Source organism: Colletotrichum fioriniae (assembly GCF_027942845.1).
Source record: "Colletotrichum fioriniae strain IMI 355084 chromosome Unknown scaffold_2, whole genome shotgun sequence".
NCBI classification, from domain to species: Eukaryota; Fungi; Ascomycota; class Sordariomycetes; order Glomerellales; family Glomerellaceae; genus Colletotrichum; species Colletotrichum fioriniae.
The window spans coordinates 327,014-346,660 of record NW_027076838.1 but is presented as its reverse complement, the minus strand read 5'-3'; the positions used below and the strand labels follow the sequence as shown (position 1 = coordinate 346,660).

General features: G+C 53.9%; 4 protein-coding genes across 4 annotated transcripts; 1 reads left to right on the top strand and 3 right to left on the bottom strand.

Annotated features, from left to right (window-relative positions):
• Positions 1 to 72: 72 nt before the first annotated feature.
• N0V96_001960 (uncharacterized protein) lies at positions 73 to 4,094 on the bottom strand (the record flags this gene model as incomplete). The annotated part of the gene is made up of 5 exons (XM_065756386.1): positions 73 to 1,207; positions 1,307 to 1,539; positions 2,402 to 2,718; positions 2,796 to 3,818; positions 3,908 to 4,094. 5 exons carry the CDS (start codon positions 4,092 to 4,094, stop codon positions 73 to 75), a joined length of 2,895 nt encoding a protein of 964 aa, XP_065614755.1.
• A 1,171-nt stretch (positions 4,095 to 5,265) lies between these two features.
• Positions 5,266 to 6,279, bottom strand: N0V96_001959 (uncharacterized protein; the record flags this gene model as incomplete). Its single annotated transcript, XM_053195132.2, has 2 exons — positions 5,266 to 5,439; positions 5,533 to 6,279. The coding sequence occupies 2 exons, from the start codon at positions 6,277 to 6,279 to the stop codon at positions 5,266 to 5,268; spliced, it is 921 nt and encodes a 306-aa protein (XP_053047403.2).
• Positions 6,280 to 6,863: 584 nt separating this feature from the next.
• Positions 6,864 to 8,098, top strand: N0V96_001958 (uncharacterized protein; the record flags this gene model as incomplete). Its single annotated transcript, XM_053195133.1, has 2 exons — positions 6,864 to 6,930; positions 7,011 to 8,098. The coding sequence occupies 2 exons, from the start codon at positions 6,864 to 6,866 to the stop codon at positions 8,096 to 8,098; spliced, it is 1,155 nt and encodes a 384-aa protein (XP_053047404.1).
• Positions 8,099 to 11,736: 3,638 nt separating this feature from the next.
• On the bottom strand, positions 11,737 to 13,390 carry MEP1 (low affinity high capacity ammonium permease; the record flags this gene model as incomplete). Its single annotated transcript, XM_053195134.1, has 3 exons — positions 11,737 to 12,272; positions 12,329 to 13,252; positions 13,321 to 13,390. 3 exons carry the CDS (start codon positions 13,388 to 13,390, stop codon positions 11,737 to 11,739), a joined length of 1,530 nt encoding a protein of 509 aa, XP_053047405.1.
• Between the last annotated feature and the right edge of the window lie 6,257 nt (positions 13,391 to 19,647).

Below are 19,647 nucleotides of genomic sequence, written 5' to 3'. Positions count from 1 at the left end.
TCTACTTTTTTCCCCCTCACGGTCTCAAATGACACTGGCAACGTAGGTAGACAGAGGGAGAGAAGGGGAAACTCACGTATCGAGAACGACACAACCCTGCCACGTCCGCTGCCTAACATCCATCTCCAACGTAAACCCTTCCTCCTCCTCCTCCTCCTCCTCCTCCCCCGCCCCGCCGGCCCCCATATCCCGCGCCGCCACAACATCCATATGAAGCCCAAGCCCCTGCGCAATCCGACACGCGATCCCAACAGCATTCCAGCACCGATCAGGAAACGGCGTCCCCTGAAAGACCAGCCCGCACAGCAAAAGCGTCTGCACGACGCCGAGATTGTTCTTCTCGAGCAGATCGACGCTGAGGCACTTGCGGCTCCGCAGCAGAAAGACCTCGATGCTCTTTGCCTTTTCCGCGCAGGTGAGGTCCGCAAAGTTGCAGGCGAGCGCAAAGATGGAGTTGAGGGCGCTGTGGAAGACGATCGTGTTGGCGTTCGCGCCGGGGGAACAGCCCAGCCCTACGCCGCGGAAGTCCGTTTCTCCTGCTCCGGATGTGGCGGCTGCCGCTGTTGCGGTTGCTGAGGTCGTCGGTTGCCAGAGGGATTCGTAGGCTCTTTCGAAGGCCGGTCTGTGGAATACGGGATAGAGGTAGTGTACTCTCTGAAAGTACAGTTGAAGAAGGTAATCGGCGAACGGGCGAGGGGGTAAAAGGAAGTTGTCAAAGTCGGCGTACAGAGAAGACGGCGTCGAGAAGGATGGCAAAGCCTGCTGGGTCCGAAATGGCGTGGACGACTGGACTCGTGCAGGGACCGACTTCATCGCGCTGTAGGCCTCCTTGAGGAACGCAACGGCCGAGGAGCTGCCGTAGAAGTCCGGCTCCGCCGGATTGTTGGGCGAGTCCTCCAGGTCATCCTCGGCGAGGATGGTGCCCATGGCCGTCACCCGCCTGGCCTCGCTGGAGCTGTCGACGCCAACAGATGAGTACGGCGATGGCAGCTGGGCTGCCGCCTCTGCTGCTTGGTCGTCGGATGTTTCCATGGTGGAGGCGTCTGGTACGGTAAAGTCCCGGTTTCCCCTAGCGGCGGATGAGATGTTGTCCGCAGCGGACCCATGGACGTCGTGCACAGTGGCTTCGAGGGTGTTGATGTCGATGCCGCGCAAGGTGCAAGCCTGTTCCAGCTTACGGATGCGCTCATGAAGCGTCTTGGTGTAGCTTTTCCGTGGGTGAGTGGAATGAAGGAAGAAATTATCCAAAGAATATCACATTGTGAGAAACTCACTCATCGCTACATGCCGTTCTGGCGTTGTTTACCGTGTAGACGCAATGCTCGAGGGCCAGTGATCGTCGTTGACACGTTGAGCATATGGGTTTGCCGCCATCGCAGCGCGCCTTGCGCTCTCGGCATGGCTCACATGCCAGAGTAATTTTGCGACGACGCTGCCGTTCCTGTCGCCCAGGAGGCATCGCAAGGTGCCGTGTTCTGCCCTGACGGTCGAGTGCGCTAACGTTGAAGATATTGAACTTTTGGTGAGAAGCTTGCGCTCCTACGTTACCAAGTTGTTAATACCGAAATAATCTCATGGCGAGGTGAATTGTGATTGTCGAAACCTTTAGGACAGATCAATAGAAGTACTAACAAAGTACCAACACCAGGAATATTAAGAACGCCACGGAGATGTCGGATGGAAGTGTTCATCACAGGGTACCATGGAATGTACAAGGCCCAAGTGAGTTTTGCGGGGTTGAACGGCTATTCCCTTGACGTGCAGATCGGACCGTGAAGTTCCCCGACGGAAGCGGGCCACCGGGACGAGTTGAAAGCCCACCGGGGACTTAGCAGTTACGCTATGACTATCACCACCGCAATGATTGGTGCGTGTTTTCGCCGTTTCCCTCGACAAGGGTACAACTGCCGGACCCGTCAACTACTTGTATTGACGAAATACCTGGCATGCCCCAGATTTGGTGGTCAGATCTTGGTGAGTTTATGTCGATGTTTACTTCGATGCGAATACTTATCTTGAGTATCGAAGCATATGGGTACAAATGGATAGACTATTCTATGTGCAACTCTCAGATACATTATTACAGAAAAACTGAAGACCCCGGGAACCATTTAGCCGCTGACAAGTCAAGGAAATACGTGATGATGGTAATAATGAATCTACTTGGGAATGGAGGAAACAAGGGCATCAAAAGAAAGCCGAGCCTGGGCCACAGCCGCAATAAATCCTGTCTTGTCAAATGTTCCCCAAGCCGCGAGACCAAGCAACGTAGTCAGGAGGAAAAGCAATGCGCGCGGCTGCCTCTTCTTGATCGACGAGACCGAACTCGATTGTCCCTGGTAACGCAAAGAGTCAAGTTAGCTTCGCCACTCATCCCAGAAAGTTCATCGTCTCTACTCACGCTGTACTCCCAGTCGGACCACACCGGAAACAGACAGCGATACCAAAAGTAGCCCTGTGAATAGGGGTAACTCATGGCGTTCCACGTCTTGGTGCCGTCAACTGATTTTTGAAAGTACCAGCTGCTGCACCCCGAGTTCCACACCCGGTGCTGCAGGGCGTCTTGGATGGTGTCGGTGTAGGCCTCCTCGGCCTCGCGTTTGATCACCGCGGTGCTCGCTCTGCCTTCCAGCGCGGGCTTGAAGACGCGCAGGGCGTAGTTGATGGAGTTTTCCAGAGCCATGATGGACGACGTGTGTCCCGTCGCAGCGTTGGGGCCTTTTAGGTGTTGGTTGGTCATGTTAGTAACAAAATCCCCATTTTCAGGATACATCTTTTACCCCTGGAGAACATACCCATAATCATGACAAAGTTGGGAAAGTTGTTCATCATCGAACAGTTGTACCCCTCGGGCCCTCCAAAGGACTTCCAATGGCTCGGTATCGTCTCGCCACCTCGCCCAATCACATTGACCCCGGCAACGAACTCGTTGGTGTGGTATCCGTTGGCCAGGATAATCACGTCGGCCTCAATAAGCCCCATTGCCGTCCTGACGCCCTCCGGCACAATCTCCAGCGCCTTCTCGTTCGTCAACGTCAAATTCTCGGCATGCAGGCTCTTCAAGTACCCGGAATCGAAGATGCGCCGCTTACACCCAATCTCGAACTCCGGGATCAGCAGGTCGTGGTACTTAGCCGGCGCCGTAGACCGCATATACTCCTCCGCAACCTTCTTCTGCCCAGCTCTATACCTGCTCGCCGCCTCCGTCAGAGGAAACCCCTGCAACGAGCTCTCCGCCGCGGCAAAGACGATGAAGCGCAGCAGGCGCGCCAGGCCAGGCACGGTCTTGAGCCCGGACCGAATCACGTCGGGCACCTTTCTATCAATGGGCGGAAAGATCCAGTGCTTCGACCGAACAATCTGCGTCAGCGACTTTGTCTTGTGGACGATGCTCGGGACGACCTGCGCGGCCGTACACCCGTTGCCAAAGAGCACGACCCTCTTGCCCTCGAGCTCGATCTCCGGACGCCACCGGCCCGTGTGCTCAATCACGCCCTTAAAGGTGTCCGCGCCGGGAACGTCAATGTCGTTGGGTGTGACGAGCGCGCCCGTACCGGCGAAGAGGAACTGGCACTCGTGGAAGAAGGTGGCGCCCGACTTGAGGTGGCGGGTCGAGAGGCGCCAGCGGGCGCGTTCCTCGATCCACTCGCAGCGCTCGACGAGCACGTCGAACGACATGTTGCGGACGAGGTTGTACTTGTGGGCCACGTTGTTGAGGTACTCCCAGATCTCAGAGTACGTCGGCAGGACTCGCGTCCAGTGCGGATTGGGCTCGAAAGAGAAACTGTACAGGGCGCTGGGGACATCGCAGGCGCATCCTACGTAGCCAAGACACCAGATGATGTTAGCCCGTTATATACAATACCGCTTAAGAGTCCCTTATTAAGAACGGGATTTCCAGACATACCCGGGTATCGATTGATGAACCAAGTTCCACCTAGCTGGTTATGCCGTTCAAAGAACTTTACGTCTTCGATTCCGTACCATCGCTTCAGCGTTGCACCCAGGCCAATGGCTGCAAAGCCGGAGCCGATACAGGCGAATTGGCTGTAAGAGATATTCTCGGTCTCGCTGACGTCAATAATTTTCGCCATGTTGAGAATCGTCAAGGTTGAAAGAATGAAGTCGGTATCAGACGTTGATGAGAAGCAAGAATTCAGTCTCAAATATATTCTTAAGAGGGCATGTAAACCAGCTGCGCTGCGGAGGCGTGACCATCCCGTTGTTTTATTCTAGACACATCTTACACCTTGTCCTTCCACCAGCCGTTGTCCATCATTATTGTTGATGTGATGTGATCGGTCTCGGATGGTTTCCGTAAATGGACATCTGGGGAACGGCGGGCGCGTTCCTATTGGTCGGGACGATTCCGACTACAGACAAAGTCGGGACCCAAGGAGATACGACGGTCACTTCGAAGCTGCGAGTCCCTCATCATCGTCTTTGTTCTTCGCACTTCCGAAGCTTATGATTCCGTCTTGGCAGCAAAGCAAGGGAGCTTAAGGAGATGACGAGTCGTTACGTGCGTCCCTCGGCTTAGACGCGGTTCTTCACAGTAACGGCTCGGGATGGGTGCTCACCTCAAGGGCTGATTCCACGTCGACCCCGCGACTTGCACAGGTCTATTCAAGCCATGAGGGCCAGCATCTGCTCATCAGCTAAGTTGATTCGGTAGGATGTTATAATTTGAGTAATATGTCCCTCCTGAGAATGAGACGAGACTGAATGGTCTCGTGGTTCTGTTCGACACGAAAGTCTGTGGGTGCAGCAACTACCAAGCCAATTCCTTGCGATATATAGATATTGGACTACATTCTAAACCAGAAAGATTAGCTAATAAACCTCACACCAACTACATATTCTAAAGGCTCTTGCGTATGTGGGAGAGCAAAGATCAGGAAAAGCACCACATCTTCCCGAGCGAGTATGCAAAATCCTCCTTTCTTTGAGAACCGACTCCGTCAGCATGTCAACTTCACCCCCCCTTTCCCACCCAAAATCTCCAACTTTCCGGTCTTGCTATCAACCTTTTGATACCCCTTAAAGTCAACCTTGAGCCCCGCGGTACTCTCCCTCGCAATCCTCCAAAACCACTCGGGAGAACTCCTCTATTTCGCAAACATCCCCACCCAAACATTAGCAAACTGAGAAATTCTTTTTTTGGAGAAAAGGGTTGCGAAAGGATAAAAAAAGGGGGAAAAAAGACTCACCAACATGGTAATGTACCGCATGATACCCGGCAGGTAAATAACCCTCCCGTATCCGCTATACAAGGCCTCCGTAAACGCCCGCAACGGCATCCGGCTCGAGCAACGGGAAGACAAAGGCAGACTGTCCCGTCTCGCCGCTGAACATGGCCGTCTTGATGAAGCTCAGGATACCCAGCGTCAGCCGGACTTTGGGCGCGTTGTGGATGTATTTCAGTTCTAGCTGAAGACTCTGTGTTTTCCCCCGACACTAGTCAGATACTTCTTTTTGAGCAATTCAAGCCCCGTCCGATATATACGGACTTAACAAAGGAAGAAAACATACCTCATGAAGAGCCGCCAACCCGGCCTTTGTCGCCGCATAATCCGCAATCTGCGCAGGCGGCATGACGGAACTCATCGAGCTCACATTCACAATGTGCCCGTGATTCTCCGTCACCATGTGCGGAAGAAACTCCTTGATGAGCAGAAAAGGCGCCAACAGGTTCGTGTTAATCGTCAGCTCCACGTCGGCATACGTCCCCTCCATGACGGTGGCGCCGCGTCCCAGCCCGGCATTATTGACCAGCACCGTCGGGTCCCCGACCTCGGCGCGGATGCGCTGGCAAAGCGAGCGGATGTATTCTTTATCGCTCAAGTCGCACTGGTAGTAGTGCAGATTCGTACCCGTCCCGGGTGCGGGTTGCCACGCCATGGGCACGTAGTCCACCACCACGATCGTCGTCGCCGGGTTCCTGGCGAGGAGATCCCGCACCACGCCCGCGCCGATGCCAATGGCGCCGCTGGCGCCCGTGACGACGACAATCTCTTTGGACCAGTCCCATGTCGAGTCCGTCGTCCAGTTGTTGGCGGTCCCGCGGGTGAGGTACTCGTGGAGCCGGAGGGCCGCGCCTGCGGCTGCGAGCACGCAGGAGGCGAGTTGGAGTTGGGCGAGAGTGAAAGGTATCTTGTACGCGGCGAGGGCGGCTTGGTCTAGGGATAGCGTTGCTGCTCCTGCTACCGCGGCCACGAGGGCCGGGTTGAGGATGGTCCCGCGAAGGAATACGGCGACGGTATCGATCGTAAAAGGCATAATCTCTGGTGGTGGGTGAGTGGGACTTGGGGGAAAATGAATTAGACAATTGATACACTTTGCAATAATTCTGGTCATCAATCTTGAGCGATATTGGGCCCCATATAGAGTGGGATGAAGACCAACATCTAAACAATAACCGTCTTTACAGACTCCGTGATCCCATCCTCTCCCCCAGACCGTTCGCCGATGGGTCCATCCCGGACCCCACACCGGGTTCGTTCCGAATGCAACCCCCGGTTCAGGTTTCTGGAGCTGTTCCGTATGACTCCAAAGTCCGTCCTCCACAAAAACCTGCCAAGAGAGAACAGCCGGAGGCGGGGAAAATAAATCTTGATTTCCCCATATTTTGGGACGGGTTTTATGTTCTCCATGTCGGCCCGCCGCGGAGTCCGTCAGTGCAACGACGTCCCGTTGACTACCTCGGCACGCACTTGCACCAACGTTTTGAAGCTACAACCTGCCTTATTTCAACTGTTCCCCAGAATACCTTAGCTCCCGTCTTTCGAGTCTTTTGGCAGCGAGCTCCTCTTTTCATGTCAGCAAGAAACTCGGCTCAGACCTCTCGGATCAGATCAGCAACTATGGCCCAAGCACAACCTGGTCTCCGACCTCTTGAGAAGTTGGGTCTCGTCTTTCATGTGCTCTGGGGTAGGTCCACAATTCAACAAGCTACGTGATGTAGAGCTCACCGAAGAGAACAGCTTTTCCTACCTTCTTCTCAATCGTAGCTCTCGGGCTACCGCACGCTATCCGCCGAGGCATCCCGTTGAGATTCTGGCTCCTGGCCGCAACCTACCGCATCGTTCTGGGCTGCTTCCAGCCACGTGAGATCCAATTCCTCGCCACTCCGACCCTGCAAGTTTACTCGGCCTGGCTCGCAAAGCAAGAAGCCAAAGAGTCCAAGAACGCCAACGCCGCCGCCCTCGGCCGACTGCACCAGGACGTCGAGCCCCTCGGCGCCGGGGCCGATACCAACCATGTCGCAGCCGGCGGCGGCAGCGGAAGCATCATGTGGCTCGGCAACCGCAAGAAAGCCTCCAAGTTCGTACTCTTCTTCCACGGCGGTGGATACGTCGCCCCGCTGGCCTCGGGCCACCTCACCTGGTGCTGGGAATGCTACGTCAACGGCAAGCCCGGCGATACCAACGGGGATGAGGTCGCCGTCGCGGTCCTGCAGTACACCCTCTGCCCGGGTGCCACTTACCCGACGCAGCTGCAGCAGGCCGTGGCGGCTGTCAATCACCTCCTGCGATCCGGCATCACGCCAGAGAACCTCATCATCGGCGGCGACTCGGCCGGTGGGAACCTCACAGCCCAGGTGCTCTGCCACCTCCTCCGTCCCCACCCCGACGTCGAGCCTGTTCGGCTCAGTGGCCCTCTTGCCGGCACGTTCTTGGTCTCACCATTCCTCTCGCTTCGGACCGATGCCGTTTCCTTTCGAAACAATCACCGCGTCGATATGCTCTCAGCGGCCATCGTCGCCAAGGGTGGCGACTACCTCTTTGCCGACGACCACACGGCGAAGCAAGCCACGAACCCGCACGAACCGCTGGCGCTAGATGGCGACATGGAGTGGTTCGGGGAGATTCACAACATCAGCAAGTCAGTATACGTGACGGCCGGCGCGCAGGAGGTGTTCTGTGACGATGCGCGGATCTTTGCGGAGGCAGTTAGGAGACGGAATCCCGGGTTGGACGTCCAGCTGGAGGTAGCGGCGACCGAGGTCCACGATGGAATTTTGATCGAATCCGAGTGCGAAGTGATCGGGGACGCGTCTCTGAAGATGAGGAGTTGGGCATCAAAGTGTCTTTCTTGATCTTCTGTCGATGAATGAATGCATATGATACCACCGCGCTTGATGACCCTTAGATGCTCATGTCTATCGTATCCATAGCTGAAAACCTCGCGGTAAGATAGCGCCCTGGTCGAGGATTCGATATTGGGCCAATTCCTTGGCCAGCCACCTGCAAGCACTCGCAAGCAAGGGCGCAATGTTCCCATCATATCAGACTCGGTTGAACTTTCTCACGACTCCAAGAAGCATTTGACGTGCAGCAGCACAATTTTGCCCTGTTGCGATGGGTCCATAAGTCCAGCCCCTCGATTCTGAATTGGCTATCTCCAAGAGGCAAGGATGTCTCGAACCGAGGTCACGATGCGCATACCGTAGGTAGTCGTGAGGGTACAGCCAGGGCCAAATACCCCAAATCCTGGATGCACCGCGTCAATTGCCGTCAACACTCGACCATGAAGGACCAAACCGAACAGGGTGAAACGATTCTAGACCACGAGACGGAATTCGAAATCTCGTCCAGTCGTGTCGCAATCAAAAAGGAGCCTCGCCGATTCGTCGCCCTACAAGATCTGCCTCCAAAGAAAAAGGCCAAGACTTTGGCACGTTCGTTCGGGGTACGGTAGCGGCGGCCCCCCTCATCTCCCCTCACCACTGGGGAGTTTTCATCATGTAAATATCGCGTAACCGTTTTCCCTTTTCTCAAAGAGCCGCGTGCCCAGCGCCAGCATGTCCAGCATGACACTGGCTTTTCATCTCGTTTCCCGTTCCCGCGGGTGCGGGAAGCCCAAAAAGACGAACCGAAACGAACCCCCGTTCCACAAAAGCCGAATTGAGGCTCTTTGGGGCTTGCTTTGACGACATGTTGTCTCTACCCAAGGCGGGAAGACGTCAACGGCTCCAACAAGGCCTCTGGTGTCTGGGTAGAGGGTATGTAGTTGTTTAAATCAACGTCGACAATGGAAGTTTTCTTGGAGGATGGCACTCACAAGGCACCTTCCAGATACCTTAGGTACCTTAAGTAAGCTTTACACAGTAAGGTAAGGTAGGTATCTGCAGGTGCTCCTATCTTATCGCAAATCAGACCGTTGCACCTGCCACACCACACCACACACCCAGAAGGCACGCCAACATGTCGTTGCGCCCGCAACGCCCGCCAAACCACCACGAAAACCCACCTCTTGCGGGCGCAAGATCCAAACTCCCGGGCCCTTGATGCGTTTCCCTCTGCCTCTGCCGCATCGCCATCGCGCAACGGGAAGGATCAACTCTTTTCTTTATCTAGGAGATTTTTATTTTAGACATGTATCTAGGTCCCCTAGGGGGATGAACCGCTTCCCGAGATCTGGGGAAAGGGAGAAAAAAGTCCCGTCGAGCGCCCGCTGGATCTTGGGGTGCAGCCAAAGCTTGGAGACAGCTTGAAGAGCCGCATCTTGAATATGACTTCATATTTCGACATCGCGACTACCTCTCTTGCTCTTGCCCCATACACTACGCTGCTCATTTGTCTGGTAGCAGGTGCGTATGGCCCGTTGGGTCCTGCCAAGACATTGAAAGTTGAACCCCCATGGCACGCACCTTCTTGCGTAACAATTTCCCACTTGGCGCCCTCCTTCCTCGCCCACCTTCTCCTCTGCTGCCTCTCCCCTCCTCTGTGTCTCTGTCTCTCCCACCTTTACCCGATATTCCTCACACGTCTCCCTCTTTTCCAATCTTTCAGCTCTCATGACCGCCATCTCTCTTCACTCCCACTTCTCCTATTCCTAGGCAAAGATAAGAGAGCCAAAGGAACCATCGGCATCAAGCAGCCTTCGTATCCATATCGATCCCCCCGTCTTCTCACTTCCGAATTTCCCCTTCACCCGCGCGCCCTTTCGTCAACCGACGCCTAATGCAAGCCGCCAAACCCCCATGATGCATGCTCGACTAAGGTATATCACACTAGCTCGCCCCGACGGCGTGAACGCTCCCAAAAAGTGGACATATTTTCCAAATGGGCAGACCATCTTTGGGGGTCGCGCCGCCGCTTCGCCCACTCAGCGTTCAATTCCTTATCTCTTGGACATTTGGCCGTGGGTGGGGTTCACTAAGGCGACAAGCCCCCCCGACGTCGGTAGCGTGGGCGAAAAAAAAGGGTGCGTCAACAGGGGCCTCAATGTCGATGGGGGGATCCTTGACAAGTTGACGATGCCGCCCCATCCAACGATCCCACCCCCCTCGAATTGAAGACCAGCGTGAAGCGTCAATTCCCGATCGCTTACACTAGGCTACAGTACGTACTCTTTTCTCCTTCCTCGACATGTCTTCATGATTAATGGCCTCGATTACCAACGGAAACGGTGTTGTCTACATCCGCTCGGAGATAGTCGCACCCTTCTTCAGAGCATTAGCATTAGAGCTGGCGCCGACGTCGGCTCGCCGGTACTGTGCCGCGGCGCTTGGTCTGTCAACTTTGGAAAGCAGAAACGAGAATCGTTATCCGAAGCAGAAAGATGTTCACAAGCAGAGGACACAGACATCCTGTTCGGTGTCCCGGGGCGCATCGTATGCAGAACATCATCCCACTCGGCGTATCATCCCAAGGACCCAAGTCGCGTACGAATACGTATGCATGCCGTTTGGGACGGCCGACAGAGGGCACTGCTTACTTTTGCGCGAGATGAACGTTCAATTTGGGCAGAGAGGTAGAGGACCAATTGGATCCGCGGTCTCCGAGCAAACTGGCCGAACCAATCTTAACCTTACCATGGTCGACCGGACGTGGTAGCCAAAACGGAACGAATAGATGAGCACCAAAGCAACCCAAGCAACGAATAACGTAGCTCGTCCGGGGAACTGCAGCCCAATCATCCGCCTAAGAAACACAGTACCTCGAGTCGCGTGTAGAAAGTCAAACCCAAAACTCAATCATCGAGACAAGAGTCGAGACGAGAGGGGAGACGCACTGCCGACTCGACAAGAGTGAGAGAGAGTGTCAGTAGTGAGACTGGATGTGAGTGAACAGGAAAACCCGGGCGACGACCTGATGTCTACTACAGTAGTCGGATTTGCCAACGAATCAAACATGCCAGAAGCAGAAATAGAGCTTGCGCCAAGGCTGATGGCCGTGTTTCGATCCTCTCCCCCTCACCCTCACCCCCATTTGCACAACCTTCCTGACATTCCACAAACTTGTGACACTTGACCGTAACTATCCAGCTCTGCCAAGCATGTACACTGAGAGAAGTGATGCGCTGTTTTTTCCCTTCCTTGTCTACTTGGTTTTCATTTCCGGTCGCACAGGAGGATGAGACATTCGGTAACACCGCATGCATCCTCGTCGTTGTACACCCCTCCATATGCACTCTCTGCACAACTCTCTCTCTCGATGCTTTCGTCCCCTCACACTGTCAAAGTTCTTCACCCGAACGAAATTGCACTTGAGCGTTTGAAAATAGATCAGAGTCGCTTTTATTTGGCGTCACATTACGGATATACCATGGGGTATTATACAACAACTAAAAAATATCTGCTCGCTTCGCATTTTGCGGGATATCCTTCCAACAGGGAAAACAGCTTTAGATCAATCCCATCCTGTAAATAACGCCTCGCTTTTGGAGCCCATGTGGCACCCAAAAATTCAAATCAAAGTGACCAACTCTTCCTCGTAGCCCGGACGTCCTTCACAGAGAAGGAGCCTTCTCGCTCCTGATCTCGCCTTGAGGCGTCACAGGCTTGGGCTCGTCTGATCCACTGCTGGCTCCGTTGTTGGCCATGTGCTGGTGCTCCTCAATTCCGTGCTGAGGAATGAACTTTCCCTCTCCGGCCGGCTCGGCCTGGTGGGGGGTCCATGCAAGGAAATCGCGGCGAACCTCAACGTAGTCGTACGAGAATTCACCGTGCTGGTCGTCGTCCATACCCAGGAGCTCGGCCTCCTCGGAAGCACGGAGCTTCAGGCCAGGAATCATGTCGATGGCCTTGGCCAGGATGGCAGACATGACGAAAGTGTAGGCGCAGCAGGCGACAATGTAGGCGATTTGGATGTACATGAGCTTGTAGTTGCCGTCAACCCAGCCGCCAGAGACTCCCATGTTGACACCGTCGAGGCCGATAATCGAGCTAGAGGCGAAGAAGGCGTTGAAGATGAGACCAACAATACCGCCGATACCGTGCTCGGCGAAAACATCGAGAGAGTCGTCGATCTTGAGGAGAAATTTGACTAAGGACGTTTGTGTTAGAAGTGATCCATTCGGACACGAGGGGAAAATAGCTTACTCTTGGTGCCGAAGTTGCAAGCAACACCAGCGACAACGCCAAGGATGATGGAAGCCCAAGGAGTGATGACACCGGAGGCAGGGGTAGCGGCAACGAGACCAGAAATGGTGCCGGAGCACCAGCCAACAAGAGACCACTTCTTGGCCAGACGGAAATCGAGAAGGCACCAGGTCATGGCGGCGAACATGGCGGTCAAGCAGGAGTTCCAGCAAGCCATGGCGGCACGAAGGTTGGCACCGAAAGCGGAACCACCGTTGAAGCCTAGCCAGCCGAACCAGAGAAGAATAGTGCCGAGAGTGATGAGGGAGATGTTGTGAGGACGGAAGTTGAGCATCATTCTCTCGTTGCGACGGCCAAGAACCCAAGAGTAGGCGAGAGCCGACATGCCGGAACCAATCTCGACGGGGCCGCCTCCGGCGTAGTCGAGAACACCGTACTTGAAGGCCCAGCCGTTGGCGTTCCAGGCCCAGCAGGCGACGGGAGCGTAGACGAGGGTGGCCCAGAAGAAGATGAAGACCATGCAGGGAATGACTCGGCCGCGCTCGGCGGTGGCACCAGCAGTGAGGGCGGCAGTAACGGCGCAGAACATCATCTGGTAGAAGGAGTAGAGAAGGGCGGGAACGAGAGGCGAGCCCTGGGAGGGAGTAGCGAGAACCTTCATGAGGCCGAAGTGTCGGAGATCACCAATGAAGCCGTTGGTGGCAGTTTCGCTGAAGGCAAGAGAGTAACCCCAGAAGTACCACTGGAAGACGATGACTGAAAAGCTCATCATGACCACCCATAATTGGGAGAGGGCCGACTTTCTGCGGGCGAGACCGGAGTAGAGGAAGGCGATGCCGGGAATCATGAGCAGGACCATGGCGGCCGAGACGAGAATGTAAGACTGGTCGCCGGATTGGTACCATTGGTTCAAGTTCGTGGTGGCTATTCACGGATTAGCATCAAAGTCGATCGAGGCGAGCCCCAATTGTTGCGGGAGGTTGTCGACGTACTGGAATCACCACCGTAATCGGCGTTGGTGCCATTGAACTCCGTAGGAGCTCCAGTATGCGTGTAAGACATGATGGGCGGTGGTTGTGTGCGGTTTCGAGGTTGGGGCGAAGTGTTCACCAGAGGGTTGAATGGCGTAGAAGAGTCAGGAGAGAGGGGATGAGGGAGTAATATTATTATTTTTTCCTCAAGAGCAAGCTGTCTCGAATATGGACAGAGCTGGGACGAGGTTGTCGACGGCCAGGGTAGGTCGGGTTCAAGATGAGACGAATTGCCTGGGTGAAGAGGAACAAACAGGCGGACAAAGTAGGGACGGGAGGGACAGGCAGGATCATATATAAAAAAAAATACCAGAAAGGACAGAAGAGATGGGGGTGGCTTCAAGAAGGACGTGGTTGCGGCAGAGGGAGCAATGGATACTGCGGTGATCCCTGGCCGTGTCTGGGGGTGTAATTGCCTGGGCCAGCGGAGCTAGTGTGGGCAATCCGCATACGGAGGAGGCGTTGTGGGAGCGGATGGGGAGGGCATTGCTCTGTAGACATTTGACATTGGGCAACGGGTTAATCAATGGGTGACTTGACAGACAGGAAAGTGTAAGTGAGTTTTGGTGTGGGCAGATAAGAGACACGACACGGGCCATGTTGGGCAAATGATGAACATGTGAGTGGACAAGCATGGTGCGGCGGACGCAGTACCTACGTTAAGGTAGAGAGAATAAAGTGGGTGCTTTCCCTCTGCTAGAGACTACGGAGTATCCGTACACTACGGATAGAGACAGAGAAGGAAGAGGGCGGGAAAAGACTGAACCTGACTGAGCGTTCTATCCCGAACTCAATGCCCGTGGGCCCCAAGGCAAAGATGGCAAAGCATGGCAAGTGTGCAAGCCAGACCCGGCCGTTCGGGGGAAATCCTGGCCAAGAGACGCCCCTCCCCTGCCACAAAGTCGAACTTGCATCGGTACGTACCGCGGAATGTCCTTGCACCTATCGCGCCCCACGCCTTCCTCGGCCGGCCACCATGTCACTGTCATTGTCATTCGCATTAGTCCTGATAAAGTACGTACTGTCCTGACTCTAAGGTACCTACCTACCTTACCTTATACACCAGGGCACACTCAGAATCGAATGAGCTGAAGCAGGCACTCCCGCCCAAGGTCCCTACCTAAGGCACCCAAGTAGAGACAACAATGGCGATGCAGGTGTACGGATAGGCAAGCTTCAATTCTCCTCAGACGACAGCCCATGGTAGTGGATTCAAAGGCAATAGGGTCTGGGGTGATTAAGCTCTTGCCTTGGCTCCTTCTCGCCGTCTATGTGGAGGTCTCCGGAGTAGTGTAGTACCTGTGTCAGTATATGTGTTTGCGCCAGATTTTGGGGCACGAGCCCGTCCATGATTCTCATCTCCTCCAATTCGCATCAACTAAATTTCTGATGCTGATTTACCATATCAGCGCTGGCCTGATCTTTTCCCCTATGCACCCACAGCACCTCTCGCTACCAAGATCAATGATTCGAGTACAGGCCCTTAATGAACAGTGGTCAGTCAACCCTCCACTCGGCCGATATCTGTTCCGCTAAGACAAATACCTCACCGGCTGCCACACTGCCACTCCTGCCGAACATACAACTGCCAAAATACAACTTGCCAAGCGAAGCCATCGAAACTATCGACACAGCTTCAACAGTCACGCTTGGCTGCCTCCGTGTCTCCCCCAAGTTCCAACCACCCTCGGCCCTTGGCTGTCATCATTGAATCAATCATGAACGAAAAGAAATGTCGCCCCGAAAGGACGACCAGATAAGTTAGGTAAAGTAAGGTACGCTTGACAGAACCACAGATAAGACATGCGATAGGCGCAGCCCAAGCGGGACCTGTCAGTGGTGGACAGTAATCGGGCTGAATCAAAGAAATGCTTTTGGTCCACTCAGAGCTCACTGTAGCTGTTTAGTCAGCCAATTTCATTACAGGTTTGCAAATGCTCTCTCTCACTCTCTTTTTCCAGAATCCACGCTTGTCATGTCCCCCCCTGCAGCTTCACGGCCCAGCAGTCCGGCAATCACTCGACCCACCCGGACACCCTCCACCGATGCAGGCGGAACAAGAGCTCACGATGGTGGGACTCAGGGGTGTCGGCCTGGGATCCTCCCAAATCCCTCGCTCCCTTTCTTCTTCAGTGGAATTGCCCCAATGGGGCAATCCTCTTCACGACATTTCCCGTGGCGTCCTCCACCCCCAAACCCCCAAACTTGAGCTATTGATTAGGACAGACCATGTCTCGACCTTATCGTAAGGTTCGAATTTGCTTTTCAGCATTGGCATTTGCTGACGGAGTTTGCTCCCAGGAATTCGGTCACTGCCCTTGCTCGAGCATAGTCCATCACGGTACTCTCGACTAATACACTACGATCTGTCTCACTTAGCACACGCGATGCGTGGTACCGACCTCGCGGCCAGTGACTAAAGCCAACCCACCCACCCACTATGAGGACATGATCCCTCATGCCCATTTGCGTATCAGCTTCAGTCAAGACGCTGTGAGGCGGACGGCCGGCGAGATCGGCCATGCGTTCCTGACAAGACTCTTCATCCATGTTGACGCCGACTGACAGCCTAATCTGCCAGAGCCAGAGATAACCTTTCATGTGGCGCGTACCGTCATTTCGACCGAGCGAGACTACCGCGACTTTTCTACTAGCTCCAACATTGTTGTGGCATGATTTGAATGCTCTCGGTCAAGCTGCATTGCAACACGAAGATGACTTCTGGGGCAGGCTGCTTGACGGCTCTGACGACTGACCAAATTACTTTTCTCGAAAGATCAATACAGCTCTTCACCTTTGCTCGCTGAGTGCTTTGGTTCTTGTAGCTCCGTTTTCGGCACATGTCAAGGAAGAAATCGGCTTGCTGGATCCATCGCTCATTCGGAGACGCGCCTCTCGTTGTGGGGGGGCTGGGATCCATTACATAGTCTTCAGCCTGGCAACCGTTGGCTAACATTTGAGGGCCAAATTCGCGAGGGGCATCGCATCCAGACTCCAGCACCCAAGGGAACTGGAGAACCCAGAGAGGCTTTCAAACTTGGCTTCCTCCACCGTGGTCGATCCCAGGCTGGGGCGCTCCGGAAGCTCCAATCAACGCCATCTGTTTGGCTGTATCTCTACCAGGCGCGAATATATTTGCTTTTGAACCTATTCTATCAATCCCTAACATTATCGACGCCCTTTAAGTCTTGAATTTTTGGACGACGACTATCGAGTCTCGGAAGTTCAAGCGCGGGATGCCACTATCTTCCGGCACTCACGTTACCATCACTGGTTTTGAACTGCCGTTGTGATCCTCACGTTTGAGATGAGTAGCATAATGGGCCGAGATCGATTCGAAGACTTACCGAAACAATGACCATGACCCACTACGCTCTTCGGTCGCCACGCCTGTTTTGTTAGAGGTGGGAAACCCTGGGAGGGGCTTGAGATCAGCAAAGAGGCGTGCCTCCTAATCAAGCTACTAACATGACCATCAGAAAGACACTCATTGCACCGGATAAGCGCCTCAAACAATGACAATCTGCAGACACGTTGCGCATCAAAACGAAAGATGAGCTAGATTGGAGATTTCGCATATTGGTGACGTCCGCCTCACCCAAAGAACCTGATAAGCTCCCGCGCGACCAGTCGAACGCTTCGCGATTATCTGCATCAAATCGCTGCATGAGCATATGTCATCGCGCCAGAGCATCATGCCCTATCGCGCGCTATCCCCTCCGATACTGCTGCACCCCAGCTTTGGTCCCCCATATCTTCTGCTACTGAACTGCCGGCTTCGACCTCCTGAGACGGGGGCCTCTATACTAAGTGCGCGGCGGTGATCGTGTTCGAGAAGAACCCGACTATTGCCCAGTCCGGGACGACGTCCGCCTACTTGAAACCACCCGACATGTGGACATCGCGACCCATAAGTTGGGGGGCAACCGATAAAAAAAAAAAAGATGACGTCCAATGTGTGTGTAGTGTGCCTCTCCCTCTCATCCTAGCGACGCCGGTCGTCCAAGAGAGAGATTCCCTGTTCCCGGCGCCAGTCGACCTGCGCTAAACCTTAGCCTTATCAGCGCCCAGATGAGCCAATCGGAACCCCGGTCGTTTTGTCAGAGCAAAATGTCATTTTCCCTCTCCACTAGCGGGAGAAGGATCCACTTTCGGGGGCGTTCGCTCCTTTCCGGCAGTCAAAGTGGATCCACTCTGCGCCGCCGCTCGGGCCGGCCGAAGGCCGTGAGCTTCCCCTTCTTTTCTCGGTCATTCCCCCTATTTGTTCTTCTGCTTCTAGAAGGATTTTACGAATATGAGGTTCAGGCAAGTCGAGTCGGGGTTACAGATTAGCGTCTTGCTTGAGATGGGCCTATCTCTGAAGAGAGTAGCAACGACATGGCTTTGTATGATGGGATGTGTGAAGTTGAATTGGTCTGGCAAGTGACGAGACTTCCACCATATTATGGAAGTACCGAGACCTAGATGAGAGGCTTCTTTTGACGATATAAGAAGAAGCTTCAGACCACCAACTAACGATATTACACACGTACACGGGCGGAAGAAGTTCAGCTTTGGCTCCTTTCTCACTGATCAACTCGACATCGTCCTGCATCTTTGACCTCTTCAGACGCAAGTGCGTAAGTGCAACATCAAACCTGCTTCACAACATGGGAGATCCTACGGATAAAGATGGCACATCCACGATGCGTATAAGTCAACGGGTTGTATTCTATGTCTCCTAGCCAAACACCCAGACGACTTTGGCAAAGATGAAGAATCCGTACTAGTCTACCTATATCTAGGGCAGCTACCGGCTCAATTTGGCGTCACCCGTGGCCTATATCTTCATCGGCAGTCTACGCCCTTGGGACTTGCTGGCCGGGAATGCAGGACGCTACACAACTTTTCATTCTATTTCAATCATTCTGCTTTTGTGATGTGAGGTGTTGACCGAACGTGAATCAGTCTTGGTGAATGCTCTAGATATCCCGGTCAAGCCTACGGATCAGGGTACGATGGAAAAGATTATTCCGGAGACGACACAGCGATTTACGCGGTGCTACTGTTCTGAGCGCGTTTGACCGAAGGGGACTCCACGCCTCTCTGGATCATCGGCTGCGCGGCTGTACAAGTGAGTTACGACAACCTGTCTGCATTGGCCAGCCTATATCTATACGGTAACGAGTTTGTCGCGAATACTTGGATCTAGGCGGCTCTGTGTTTGATGGCCAGCAAGGGCCAACAATTACAGAAGTATTACAAAGGCTACAAGCCGCGATACGCAGCGAGATCTCTGGAATGTCTGATGATGCGACTGGGAGATTCTTTCGAGGGGCTGGATCAAACGACGGCAGTTTTTCTTCGTCATACCCGTATCATGACACGCCCTTTTGCACCTCACATCTTTTTAAAATCTTCCATGCTGCTAAACAGAACATGACTCCCTGCGTGGGAGCGTTTGGTATCAGATGGGCTGTTATAAGTTAGAGTCCTCTATACCGTTTGGAGACATATTATCCGCCAAGATTTCTGGATTGGTGTGTAAGAGTAACTCGACATTACCCTGAACTACTTCGATGGACCTTTTCTATGTTCAGATAAGGGAGTGGGGGGAAGGCGTCCTAGGATGCTCCGAGAAATCTAGATGACGCAGCGACTGCTCGGAATAGAGAGAGAACCAGAAATTGCTCTGGAATTGTTGCATGTATTTTCATAGAGGATGAAAAGGTCTGACCGAAGAGGTTGTCTCACCATCGCCCGAAGCTTCCGAGATCTCATCGTACAACCAAAGTCTCTAGGTATGTTCCGTGCAGTGAACGTTCTCTCTGGTTGAAAACCCATCCAATTAGACTTGTTCCGCAAATTTCATGGCTACGCTCTATGCTGGCCGAATGAGTACGTTTGTCTAGGCCGGGGCAAGTTGAGATCGGTGCGAGAGTCGAAAAGACGTGTCATGTCATTCCCATAGCTGGAGACAGGGCTTGGATGAAGTGAAGTGTCTGTTGCATTATAACTTGTTGGGGTTCTTGCCTGGGCAAGATATTTGGCAATGGCTCGAGTCCTCAGTAAGACCAGTATGAACTCGTTAGGGGGCTGTGGGGACGAGTCGAGCTAGACAGACAGCAGGATCGTGTAGATCTGCTCGGCTTGCCTCTTATATTTCAATCGTGCTCAGGTATGCACTTTGCTTTTGTCCAGAACATGGTGCTGCTATCTACACAATAGCACATTAGCCAACGGTCCAAAGCCAGCCTTGACTACCTAGCATCCGTCGCGTACACAGACCCGAATACACTAGATGTCAGC